This window comes from Trichechus manatus, unplaced genomic scaffold, assembly GCF_000243295.1.
Source record: "Trichechus manatus latirostris isolate Lorelei unplaced genomic scaffold, TriManLat1.0 scaffold00215, whole genome shotgun sequence".
Taxonomy (NCBI): Eukaryota; Metazoa; Chordata; class Mammalia; order Sirenia; family Trichechidae; genus Trichechus; species Trichechus manatus.
In genome coordinates, this window is record NW_004444151.1 from 1206129 (window position 1) to 1220139 (window position 14011).

A 14011-nucleotide genomic window follows, 5' to 3' on the forward strand; every position below is an offset into this window, starting at 1 on the left:
TTGATAGACATTGCCAGATTGTTCTACATGGTGGTTGTGAGTTTTTAATCCTATCAGCAACGGGAGTAAGAGACATGGATATGAGAGTACTACTGTATTCTGGTCCAAGCACAGTTCTATCAACTTTTTGATCTTTGCTAACTTAACAGGTTAGAAAAAAAAATACTATTTCTATTATAAGTGAAGTTGAGCATATGCTGAGGAGACTTGTAGGAGCTTTTTGTCTATTCATTTACTTAGTACTTATGAGGAATTTTTTTTTTCTATTGATTTGTAAATGATCATTATATACTAGGAAAATTAGCTATATGTCTGATATGAGTTACAAAACTCTGCTCCCTCAGCTTTGGTTTGTCTACTTATTGTTATGGGTTTTTTGTTTGCTTGTTTATTTGTTCTTATCTTTGTTTGCCGTGCAGAACTTTTTTTTTCGTATTGACATAGTGGTATTTTTTTTTAATTTTATGGCTTTTAGTTTTAATCATAATTCTTAGAAAAGCCTTCTTTATTCCAAGATTATAAAAGGATTCTCCCATGGTATCGTCTAATTACTCTGTGGTTTTATTTTTTATGTTTGAATCTTTTATTCATCTGAAATTTGTTATTAAATGTATGGTATGGATCCAATTTTATTTGTTTTTCCAGGTGGCTACCCAGTTGTCCCAATACCTTTTATTGATAATCTATCTTTTTCCTATGAATTCAAAAAGCAACCTTCATATTATGCTAAATTCCCCGTACAAATAAAATTTTTCAATAGGTCTTTTCACAAGTCAGTCACTTCTTTCAGAGTCTTGGTCGTATGCTTTTCTGATGCTAAAATTTCTATTTTTCTTAAACCTGTTGACTCTAAGCCATCTGCTGTAAAGGATTTCACTATAGATGTGTAATCTTCTCTGAATATCATGTGTATTACAATTCATGGATTCATTCATTCTTTTCTTGGGTCTTCACACACAAAGCTTTTGTGGCATGATATACACATTTTAGCTACACATCAGAGTGTCTTCACTTGCCACTTCTTTTGATGTAGCATCGCTATGCATCCTGTAACAATGTTACATCGCAAGCAGGAGAAAGCAGTAAACAGAACTGAGGAAGGAAGGATCTGGCTGTCAGTGTAAATGTAAATAGCAGCTGTTCCATTCAAACTGTTTTTAAAACTACCACACGGTGAGAGCTTTGCATAAAATGGGCCAGATCCTCAAGAAGCAGGTTTTAGCACAAAATTCAAGAGGCATGCTGCCATCCTCCTGTTTGCACTGTTTCATTTCTCCAACTATTGCACAAACAGTAGAGGAGAAAATATATATATACAATAGTCTCTGTTAAAATGTTATTTAAATATCTATTTCTGTGTGAGTAATGCAATATGCAGATATACAAATATATATAATTTGACTTGCTGTGCAAAGAAGACACTACGGATGGTATTACTGTATTAGTTGCAAGATAAATGTGAGTCTTAAAGTTCATTTCAGGTGAAAGTAGCTTATCCTCTGGTGAGATGCTGTAGCCACTATTTGATGGATCAAGCTGTAAGACTTTATTTCCAATGTGAAATTTCTTGAATAACTTCCTTCTGTCATTTTTAACAACAGAGACCATCCTTCATGGTTTTACAAATATAAAATCTTGGTGCCGTTTTCTTTTCCCAAATATGCACGTTTTGTTTCCTATTGGTTATGATGATAAGCTGCTAGTAATAATATTGCTTGTACATTATAGCTTTATCCAAAAGTGTGACCCTCCAATAAGTGGCCCTACTGAAACTAATCAATATAACGATGCCTTCCATGTAGTTAAGTCATATTTCTATTAAAATTGGGAAGAAAAAAAAAACCAATGTTCTCCACATAAATATATAAATCTCAATTAAAGACATGCCACTGTTCATTTGAAACAGAGAGAAAAACAAAATCAAAACCATGATCAGATAGTTCAAAAAATAGTATCTGCATTAGTGTGTTTACTTCACTGTAATATTTATATAATAGACACTCTGTCAAGGTCTAGAATAGGACTGTTCGCATCATGGGGGTGAAATTAGTGGTTATGGACTGAGTAAATGGATGAAGAAATGAATGACAACATTAGATTCTGTTGGTACCAAAAAAATTAAACAGACTTGCATAAATGAAAAAAGTCTAATTTTGATGCTTGGTTAATATCTGTACACATTGAAACTTCAAATCAGGACATTATATAGTATCTGTATATTAGTCACAGTGGACCTTTCTATTGTCAAATGTGCTTTTCTGTCAAAAGAATAAGGGCAAGGACCCCCCCAGTTCCTGTTTAGTTATTAAGCATAAATCATGCAATTAAACCATCATCGAAGAGTTGGTAGCTTTATTTCTTCTTAATATAAGTCAAGAAAAACTTTTAAGATTAAAGCCTTTTATCTTAAGAAGAAAAACACTCTAAAAAACATTAAACCCTAGTTAATGATATGCATACTAAAATTTTTAGGGAGATGTGTATTGAGGTTTACAATTTACTCTGAAATGTATAAAAATAATATGGATTGATAGATGGATAGAGGTATAGAAAAATAGATATATTTATTAAAATGTTAAGGGTGGACATATGGGTGCTCACCATAAAATTCTTTTAACTCTGTTATATGTTAGAAATTTTTCATAATAAAATGTTTTACAAAACCTCGTTTACTTTTTTTTTTTTAAAGATTTCTAGTTTTAAGAAGGGCAAGGTATTCACAGATAGTTTAAGGGAAAATTACTTGCAGAATTATATTTTCTCAGCTCTATAGTATCCTAAAATGTTTCCCTGTTTTATACTGTTGGTAATTTTCTTTGTCTTTCTTTGTAAATGTGAGTATTACCTATCCCATTCTGAAAGATTAGCATTTCTTTTATTGAGAAAAAGAAAGTAGAATCTTTACTAAGGATACTTCCATTGGTATTAACTAATCTATTTTGCATATTTTATAAATCTATAAATTCTTACTCCTCCTCAGTACTTTGGCTAATAATAACCATTTTTATTTCTTTGTGGTAGTAAGTCAGAGAATAATCTATTATTCTCTAAATTTAAAGCAGGAACAAATCCATTACTTTTTGCACTGCTACTTTGGCCAGTCACCAGATGAGCTTCATATGATTTGGTCATCAATTCTTACTTATTATTTCTTCATGGCAAAATTTGGTTTACTATATGGCTGTTGGATCACCTCTTCATGGTTACTATCTTTATCTTCTTTGAACTTATGTAAAATGTTTTGTCTCTAACACTCATTTGAGACTTGTAATATACTATCCTTATTATGTATAATGTCAATATAATGTCAACAAACAGTATAGATTATAGATAGTGTTTATATAGGTGCAATGTAAATTATAAAGTGTTACTAAGTATTACTTTTTAATTGTTTCTATTTTTGGTAAGACTACCATCTTCCTCGAGACAGGAATAGTCTTTGGCATTCCTTTGTATTCCCCATTATTTCTACCTAGCGCTGTTCCTTGAACAAAATAGATGTTCAGTGTCTATGCATTGAAAGCATGCCTTGTAAAGTTTTAATGATCAGCTAAGATTTGACTTGAGTTTTTAAAATACTAACCTTTGTCTTCAGGTGGATTTTCATCATCAGTCTTACTTAATTTTTTTTTTTTACTCTAGTTTAAGACCATTGATTTTGTGAAACAACAAAAGTGAATTGTGATTTTATTATACCTAAGAAGCATTGTACATGGTTGTATAATATACTGAAGCCTTCCATAACACCTGATAATGCTAGTTCTATAATTGCATAAAATACTGGCTTTAGCAGTAGAATTGGTATAATTCATTTATTTCACTTTCCAAAATACTCCAACCTCTTTGAATGTTATTTGGGTCCTTTGCCAGATATTGTCGTAGTTCTCTCGGGAAAAGGCATCTGAATATCTCAGATCTACTGAGAGTATGTTACAGGTTAAGCAAAAACAATATGGCCCACCCTTGGGGCTTTTCCCCTAGGGCATTGATACATAGAATCTCAGAAGTCAGTCTAGTCTAATGGCCACAACTGAGAAGGGAGTCAAAACTCCTGAATTCTGTTTCCAGTTTCTTCACTCATGCTCTGGCTAGGTAAGTAACTTCTCTATTCCTCCTCATCTGAAAAAAAAAAAAAATCCTTTCCCTTGGATTGGTTAGACTGAATAGGAAAAATGATCCATCTGAAGATAACCAGCAACAAGGCTAGAGGAAAATGTAAGGTGGACGCTCCTGAGAAACTGACTTGTGTTGTCTTCCCACAGGGGAGGCCTTACACCTGGCTCGGGATTTTGGCTACACTTGTGAAACAGAGTTTCCAGCCAAAGCAGTAGGAGAACATCTTGCCAGACAACATATGGAACAGAAAGAACAGACAGCAAGGAAAAAGATGATTCTGGCGACCAAGTAAGCAAGATGGGGAAGCCTGTATGTGTCTTCATCTTCAATCGTTCTATTTTCTTCGAATGAAAGAAACTGTATATAAAGCACAAGTTCTCTAAAACATGGGGGTCTCACACAACCATAGCAAGGACAAGCTAGGATTGCACTCTGCCCAAGGTTTACAAACTGTCCTTGACTAGTGATGGGTCTATCATTGGCAATGATGAAAGTTCTTAGGATGGCTCTTTAGAATATGTAGAAATTCATAAAGAGAAAAACATGTTTAGGAGATGTAGATTCCAGGCAAATATGCCCTTGTTGTTAGATGCCGTAGAGTCAGCTCTGACTCATAGCGACCTTATGTTGCCCGGTCCTGTACTATCCTCACAATCATTGCTGTGTTCAAGTTCAGTGTTGCAGCCACTTTGTCAATCCATCTCATTGAGGGTCTCTCTCTTTTTCACTGACCCTCTACTTTACCAAGCACGATAACCAGTCTCCAGTGACTGATTCCTTATAATGACATGTCCAAAGTAAGCCCTTGATTGCTATGTAATTTGGTCTATGTCACTGTGCTTTAATAAATTATGAATGTTTGGGAATGACAAAAGATGAAGACCCAGGTACATAAAAGTTAACAGGAGACCTCTGGAGCCAAGGATCATCAATAGGGCCCATGTCATCTTTTCTGTATAACATAGCAAAAAATTCCTATACTGCACCCCCTCCCCATGGTGATAGTGTCAAAAAGAAAAGAAATAATGTATGTGAAAGGGTCTGAAAACTGCAAAAAGTGCAATTAAAATAATGGAGGAAATAATGTAGGTAAATGTATCAGTATAGAGAAAGGTTGAAGAAGGTGGGTAAGATAATGTCTAAATTCTCTCAAACTTGAAAGTTCTTCAGTAATTAATGGGAGAAGCACCGTTTACTGTGTGAAAACCTAGTAGACCCATATGTTCCACTTCAAGCCATATTAAAAAAATTTTAGAGAAAAATCCTTGCCATTTTCTCTTTCTTAAAATGACGCATTGCTACATATAAACCAAATCCAAAAAACCAAACTCATTGCTGTCAAGTTGATTCCAACTCATAGCAACCCCATAAGACTGAGTAGAACTACCCCATAGGGTTTCTAAGGAGTGGCTGGTGAATTCAAACTGCTGACCTTTTGGTTAACAGCCTAGCTCTTAACCACTGTGCCACCAGGGCTACATATACCACTAATAATATTATTCTAATTTTTTAACTCTATACTGATTTTAGAACTGATAGACACAGGTGGTTAAATTATAATTTATAAATTAGTTTCTTATTTGGAGAAAATCTTAATAGAAAGTATAAGGTAGATAGTGTGACAAACATTGCTTCTTAGAAACTGATAAAAAATAATATAATGAATTTACAACATTCTGGTTAAAACTTAAACTGACTCAGAATGATAAAACCAAAATGGAAGATTTCTTCTTCCAACAGCTTGCAATGTTACATAGAGATTTTTACAAATTTAAGGGGTTATATGGAACAACTGCAGTCCAACAGTCTTTCCTGAGACACTTGAGTCCCTTAATTCAGGTTTGTACTGCTGTGGCAATCATTGTTTGGACCAAGAATTACACTTATGCATTGTTCTTCAGAGAGTACTAGATGATTCTCTCTTCTTGCCCTAAAGAAGTGATAAAGAAAAGGTGGTGGAAAAAGGAGAAGAAAGAAGGGAAAGCAAAAAGATAAAGGGGAGAGGGAGAACAGAAAGAAAGAATGAAGACCAGGAAAGAGAAAAAAAATTATGACACAGGTATAAAATTTGGACTTACAATTTGGGGATGAATTTTATGCTGTGGAGGCTCCTGAAAGCTTGCTAGTGGAAAGGCCTAAACCTGGACCTTTTGCATGTTTTATCTCCTGGGAGTCTTTGTTTCTACTTTGCCAGTACTTTTCCCCTTTTCCGAATAGTTTCTTGACCCATAGGGGTCTTCATCAGTCGTGGTTCAGTTTCTCTAGAGGAACTGAAAGTACATTTAGCTAGTTAGTTTGAATTTTTAATATAACCTCAGGAGAAAGATAAAGTCTTGTTCTAGTTCATGATAAATACACAGTTTTAGAAGTTAGGTAATATCCCAGAGCTGTTTCCAAAGCATGGATCAATCTAGCTGGCAGGATCAAGCAGATTTCCCAATATACTTACACCTGTGTTGCCTCTAAATGACACCGTTATCCCCAAATTCACGTTATCCAAGGGAAAACATAATTTTACCTTGAAAATACTTAGTTGTGGCTTCAGTGTGCATATCCTAATCCATAAAAACCCTTCATCTTTCCCTGTCTCCCTAGAGGTGGTTTGTAGCTCTTCACTACAACACCTATAGCAATGCAAACATCAATATTCCAGACACAAGTCACATTTTCTTGGTGGCTTTGAGTTAGACAATTTTTTTAATTGAATACTCTGTTGAAGTGTTCAGGAGTCTGAGTGCATTCAGACTGATGTTGAGATTTACTTTTTACAGAAGTAAATGCTGGCAGAACTTGAGGGAAGAAGGATAATTAGTCCCATAGATTTGGCAACACTATTCTGAAACATCTATTTTGGAATAGTCAGTTCTACCAGGGAGCAGCATTTTCCTTTTAACTGGGATCTAAGTAATGCATACTATTTTGGGTGATATTTTGAATTTTGATTTCATTAAACATTGCAAGAACATGTTACTTCCTTTGATACCTGTGTCCATGGCTGGAAATTTGCAGGCCATTAAATGTCAAGCGAGAATTGAGTTCTCTAGTTCCAATTACCTTATTTTACAGAAGAGTAAATAAGCCTGATTAAAAAAAAACTCTCCATAAAAGTCTAGAAATTAAAAGATGGCCTTTATATATTTTTTGTTTTAGTTTTTATTCTTTATATTCACTCCATTTTCTTATTAGACAATGTGAAACAGGAATTAAAGAATCAGGAAATATGGAGTCATAGCAAACATGCATGATACAAATAGTAATAAATATCAGTAGATAAATTAAGGGATGTGTAAGAATAACATGCTTATCCCTTTCATGAGTAGTGGGATACCTTCGGCCACCTACATTTTCTGCCTCTCAGGTTTCTTGGAAAGTTTTTTTTTCTATTTTTAGTGCATGCTGCCACCAGGCAGAAACCTGTTTAATTGCATGAAACTGAAGAAATGGGCATTGGCGCCACATTACTGTTTTGAAAGGGTGTTGTATTAGGTGTTGCATCCTAGAGGTGTAATTTTTCAAAACTTTTGTCTCTTTCGGCTTTTTTTAATGGGAGATAAGCCTTTAAGTATATTTCCTGGTTCCTATGTGCTTGCTAGGATGTAATTCTCATGAGAATAAGGTATTCGTTTTACTCACATGTTGTGGCATCTCTGATCTGCTGTAAGTAGATGTGTTGCAGTCTTTCAGGACTGCTTTTCTTGTTTCTGAGCTGCAAGTACTACTTTTGCAATAAGAAATAATTCATTGTAGTGGTACTTTTCAAGAGATACAAATCCTTTTGGTTTTATTTATTTGGGCAGGATGCTTGAGCTAGGCAATTTTCTCACCTTGTGTACTCTTGGAGCCCTGGTGGTGCCAACGGTTAAGCATTCAGCTGCTAACCAAAAAGTTGGCAGTTCAAATCCACCAGCCGCTCTAGGAAACTCTATGGGGCAGTTCCACTCTGTCCTATAGGGTTACTATTAGTCAGAATTGACTAGATGGCAACGGGGCGGGGGCACATGTATTCTCATGTTTGTTTGGAGGCTGCTCCTCAGTAATCCTTTGCCCAAGAGCAGTTGCAAAATACAATGTAATTATGAGAGGAGTGAACCACTTTGACCAGAGGCGTGAAAGGTGTGCAATTGGAAGGCGCTTTCTCGAATGGTGGCATCAGTTGCTGTAACCATGGGGGCAGATGTGACCAACTGTCCTTTAGGCTTGCTGTCATGAGGCAGCTTAATGAAAGCTGGAAAATAAAGAGAAGAAGAAGACCCTCCTTTCTGCTGAGGAACAAGACAGGAGTAAGCAAGATGCCAGATGAAGTACGGCTTCAATAGGTTGGAAAGCATTTTCCCGCCCAGAGATCTAGAAAGTGATGCAGAGAATGCAGCACTAAGAAGAAGGGGACTAGAACAACATTTCTGTGTGGCCATTACTAGGTGCCTTTATGTATTACCCTACGTTTTGAAAAATTTAACCAAATAAAATAAAAGTGCTAAGATAAAACTATTTTATCCCTGACTCATACCACCAATCTTTTGTACCACCAGAGTTCAATGGAGCATATGTGATCTACATAATATGCATCAAAATCCATATTTCATAAGAAAAATTCAGAAAGGATCTTTGATTCAGCATGCCTTTCATTACTGAAAACACATAGTATCAACAAAAAATTCAAAGGAAAAAATCATTCATTCATGAAAGGGTTATGAATGCAACATGAATTTACTGAGCATGTGTTCTGAGCAGTTTTCAAGTTTTCTCCCAATGGTAAAAGCATTGAATGTTTTCATCAATTAAAATGCTCAGAATTGAAACTAAGGATTCTATGTGGATATTTACTACATTCTAGTCAGCTCAGCTTTGTTCATAAGACTGTGACAGTTGTATCTAAAATATATACGAAATCCAAAATTCTTTGGATGAAAGATCCAATTGTTGATCTGCACTGGTAGACTGGATTACATATTTCTTTTTCACCTCTATGGATAACAGATTCAGTTGTATTTAATTATATTGCCAAGTATACAATTGTATGAAGGACCAATTGATTAGTGCTGTTAGTCTCCTAATTCTTCTTTGTTTTTAGTGTTTTGTTGATTAACCAAATATTTTGGTGTAACTAAGACAATTATCTAGGAGGAGGGATAGAAACGGAATAGGACAATTTTTTAATTCTAAAAATGTACAGGACAAAATATTTGTTTACTTGATTCATGGAAAACAAACAGACTTCTTCACTGAATTAAAAACTAAATATACTTAACATTTAGTCTGCACTAGGGTAATGCAAAATAGTTAACAAATTTAAATTGATTTTCATTAAGTGTTATGATAATGTTAATCATCATAAGAGATATAGAAATTTAAATTCAGCCATCAGCTAAAAAATTATGCCCTTAAAGACAATGATGCAAGTGATAAAGTTAGAATTTGTGACTCATCAAGGATCATCTTGAGTTATATAATTCATAATATGACATTTTATTTTGAGAAATAAAAGTGTTTCTTATTGTAATTTCATGAATAAAATTTTAAATAATAAAACTAGTCATAAAAATCATAATACTCTGTCATAAATGAGATGATGATAATTGCCTGGGGGAATCTACAGGATTGTCATCTGTTTTTAAGAATAAATCAGTGAATTAAGCAGCAGAATTAAATAGCAAAGGTTGAGATTCTATTTCTTGTCCTGATACAGCTTTACGTGTGGTATAATTGAATTACTTCACATCAGTTAAATTTTTCCATACGTTCTTTTTTTCTCATTTCTTCATCAACTTTAGGTTTACTGTAACTTGCTGCATTGCATATACAAGAAGAGAATTGATTTGTCACCTTGCAAATTAGTTTATTCAATTATCCAAATAATTTCCATATCATATAGCAAGAATCAAAGCAGTTGTTCCATCTTGAATTTTTTTTTAAATTTATTTTAATCTGATAGACAATTAAAAGACTTGTCTTAAAATCACTCCAATCTTTCCTTCTGACACTGAGTCATAGTGATGGCCTATCACATGGTAATCTGTGTTGCTAGTCTGAAGAATGATAGTATTAGGCTATATTTAAAATTTTAGTTAGACATTTCCTAAAAACAAGGAGAACAATATCTAACTAAATTAAATATTACAAAGCACCCATAACAGATGACAGTGCCCCCATAAAATGGCATTAGACACTTAATCTAAGTTGCTGTCTTATCTGTAAAATACAGGTAATACAACTGAAAGTCACTCAACTGAGTCTTGATCAGAACAGAAAAAGTGAGAGAGTTCAGAGCAAATATTCTTTAAAAAAAAATTACTGTGTTTTAGGTGAAAGTTTATACAGCAAGTGAGATTCCCATTCAACAATTCATACACAAATTGTTCCCTGACATTGGTTACAGTCCTCACAATGTGCCAGCACTCTCACCATTTCCACCCCACCTGCCCCATTTCCATTCATTCATCCAGTTTCCCTGCCCCTCCTTGCCTTCTCATCTTTACTTTTGGGTAAATGTTGACTGTTTGGTCTCATATAGTTGATTGTTTAAAGGAATACATTCCTCATGGGTGTTATTGATTATTTTATAGGTTATTATCTTGGCTGAAAGGTGACCTCTGGGAGTGTTTTCAATTCCAAATTAAAAGGGTATCTTAGGGCAATAGTCTCCGGTGTTCCTCTAGTCTCTATCAGTCCAGTGAATCTGGTCTTTCTTATTAATTTGAATTTTGTTCTATTGTGTCTCTAATTAGAATGGTCAGTAGTGGTAGCTGAGCACCATCTAGTTCTTCTGGTCTCAGGCAAGAAGAGGCTGTGGTTTGCATGGGCCATTAGTCCTGTGGACTAATTTCTTTCTTGAATCTTTGGTTTCCTTCACTCTCCTTTGTAGTACAGATATTCTTAATAAAAGTATACACATGCAGTTCTTAAAAGCATGCTTTGAGAATCTTTTTCTTAGAGACTTAACCAAAATTTTAGCCAGGGAAGTGGAAGATCCTGTTTTATTTAGAGCAGATAAGGACTTATCTCTGTTGTTTGTTTGCTTATTTTCTTCCTTTGTATAACTTTCTTTCCTTTTCACCTGCTTTCTGTACAAATTGATAAGGGAATTCTGTGAAATGGCACAATATTTGAACGTGGGCAATAAATCAGAGGTTCATTGTCCATTAAAAAAAAAAAAAGATGACCAATGATCTTTGGCAGAATTTGATAAACTCTAGACACCTACTAATAAACAAGTCTCCACTGATTTTAACTAAGTGATAAATTATTTGAGCTTCAACATATTTTCTCACTTTTTAGTTACTTAATAACACAAATATTTTGGAGCCCGGTAGTGGTAGAGTCCATGGAGTGGCATTCACTTTGGGTAATTTGCCTCTTCTGTTCTTGACTTTGGCTACTTTGTTAATCATAGTCAGGTCTACATTTTGTGATGTTTTTGCAATTGGCCGTTCATTGTAAAATCAGATAAGAACATCTAATCACTATCATATTATCCCTTGAATACAGTATGACCTCACTTTAGATGACTGATACTTTTGAGCAATTCCTTGGCAGACCTTTACTTCACTCCAGCTACTGCATTAATCTAGTGTGTGTTGTTTTGGTTGTGTGTGTGTGTATGAAAATATACACAGCAAAGAATACCTTTTCAATAAATTCTACATATGCAATTCAGGGACATTGTTTACCTTCTTCAAGTTGTGTAACCATTCTCACTATCCTTTTCCAGTTTATTCCACCACCATTAATGTAAAGTCACTGCTCCCTAAGCTTCTCATCTAACCTTTCAAGACACTGTTGTCAGTGTGAATCCACATAGATTAATCTTTGGAGAGTACAATGCTCAAGGCAGACATGCTTTACTAATTAAGCTAAACTGTTGTTTGGTTCAAAGCAGACTTTGGGAAAAGTTTTGGTTTGAGATTTGTTTAAAGGTTATCTCATGGTAACAGTTTTGGGTGTTAATCTAGCCTTTTTTAAAATTGCTTTTATTATATGTTCTGCAGTTTTTGAAGTGTATCATTTTGATTATTCTGGACTTCAGCAATAGGTAACAAGTATCACATGGGCTTAACTGTTACCCAACATACACAGTAATGCTGCAATTAAAATGCAACCAATGACCATAAATCATAATCATTTAAAGCAAGAAAGGCAGCAGGAAAATGATTTTGAGGGTACTTTTTTTGTAAGACACCAGCTTACGTGAAACATAATATGGTCACCTTCATGAGGTTAGTAGGCTCAGCTGTAGATAAATGATTATCTGCTTCAAATATTAAAAATAGGAAGTTAGTTCCACAGAAGCTTGAATTATAATGCGACATTGGGCAAAAGGATTTTCCAAGCTGATTTGAAACATGGCTCTGAAGTACGCTTCTAAGTTTAATTAAGCCTTTTATAGGTATGATACCTCAAAAATGCATTTCAGTTATTTAAAAAGCAATTCCTAATTTTGATCTTTTACAATAGTTATTCCCTTATCTTGAAGTTAATCTTTAAATATTCACCTTAAAAATGAACATTACTTTTGTCAGTATCCACAGACTGTTACATGTTTTAAAAGCTTTATGATCATCCTATAGAACTTGAGAGCAAAGCTGACATTGTGAACCTCATCTATATGTTGTGGATGGAACTACAGAGATTGGTTTGTGAAATTTTATCTAGTCCTCATTTAAAAGAACAAATTTTTGGTTGACGAAATGTAAGCCCCATTTCAAGGGTTCAATTTCAATTCTGAATCTTTTGTTTTAGACAAATTTGTAAAGAATTCCAAGACCTCTTGAGCCAAGATAGATCACCGCTGGGATCCTCCAGACCCACTCCAATTCTAGACCTTGACATCCAGAGACACTTAACACATTTCAGGTATGAGTGATTTTCCAGTTTGCTCAGATTCTCTTTTAAATTGTTAAATTGTTTTGCTAATCCAGAAGTTTCTGTATCCCTGTCACAGTTCAATTTAGAGACATCACTTACATTCATATGGTGACTGAACTTTTTGAAATTCCAGATGTCTAAGATCAAATTGAGAAAATAATGTACAAATCATTTTAGATCAGAAAATTAAAAATCTTTATATGGTTATCAGGAAATTGTGACTTTATAAAAGTGAACACTATTATTTCAAATAATACATATCGCCTTTGGATCAGGATTCTGAAATCCTTTAATTAATGGTTCCTTACTTTGGTGTGGTAAAATTGTTGAAAGTACAGATAATATGACAGAAATTAACGGGATATCATATACACTGATTTTCCAGAAATATGTTCATAATTGCCATTCAATTAGAGGCTACAAATGGGCTTGTCTTATAATGTTCTTAAATTAGACCACAGCCATTTATTTTGAAGAGCCTAAACCAAAAAAAAAAACCCATTGCCGTGGAGTCAATTCTGACTCCTGCTGACCCTACAGGACAGAGTAGAATTGCCCCACAGGGTTTCCAAGGCTGTGATCTTCACAGAAGCAGACTGCCACTGGTGGGTTCGAACCACCGAACTTTGGTTAGCAGCCAAGTGCTTAACCACTGCGCTACTAGGGCTTCTTTAGAAGAGACTAAAATGTATTCTTAACAGCTAATTTAAAATTTCAGTTTTTGAGGGACTTTAGAAGATAATAGAATGTTTTCTGTTTAATTGATGTCCTAGTTACAATGTGGAAAGAACATGATGATTTCTCAGGTTCCTTCCAGTTTTAAAATTCTAGAAGTCTAATGCCCATATGATATTTCTCATCAATAGAAAAATATTTTATCCTCTTTTAATGATATCATTTGGTTAACAAGTGTAAAAGAAAGACTAATATATGTTAGGCTTAAAAATGCTTTCAGTTCTTCTCAATGACTTTAACACTGTCAAGTACAGTACTCTATTATATAAAATAATGGATGTTAAAATAAGTTGGAATC

General features: G+C 34.4%; 1 protein-coding gene across 1 annotated transcript in view; it reads left to right on the top strand.

The window, feature by feature from the left end:
* Window positions 1-14011, top strand: part of TFAP2D (transcription factor AP-2 delta) — a 57744-nt gene that overhangs the window by 24403 nt on the left and 19330 nt on the right. The window contains exons 6-7 of the mRNA XM_004388716.1: window positions 4263-4404; window positions 12853-12966. Of these exons, the coding sequence (XP_004388773.1) occupies window positions 4263-4404; window positions 12853-12966 (256 nt within the window). The remainder of the gene's footprint in view (window positions 1-4262; window positions 4405-12852; window positions 12967-14011) is intronic.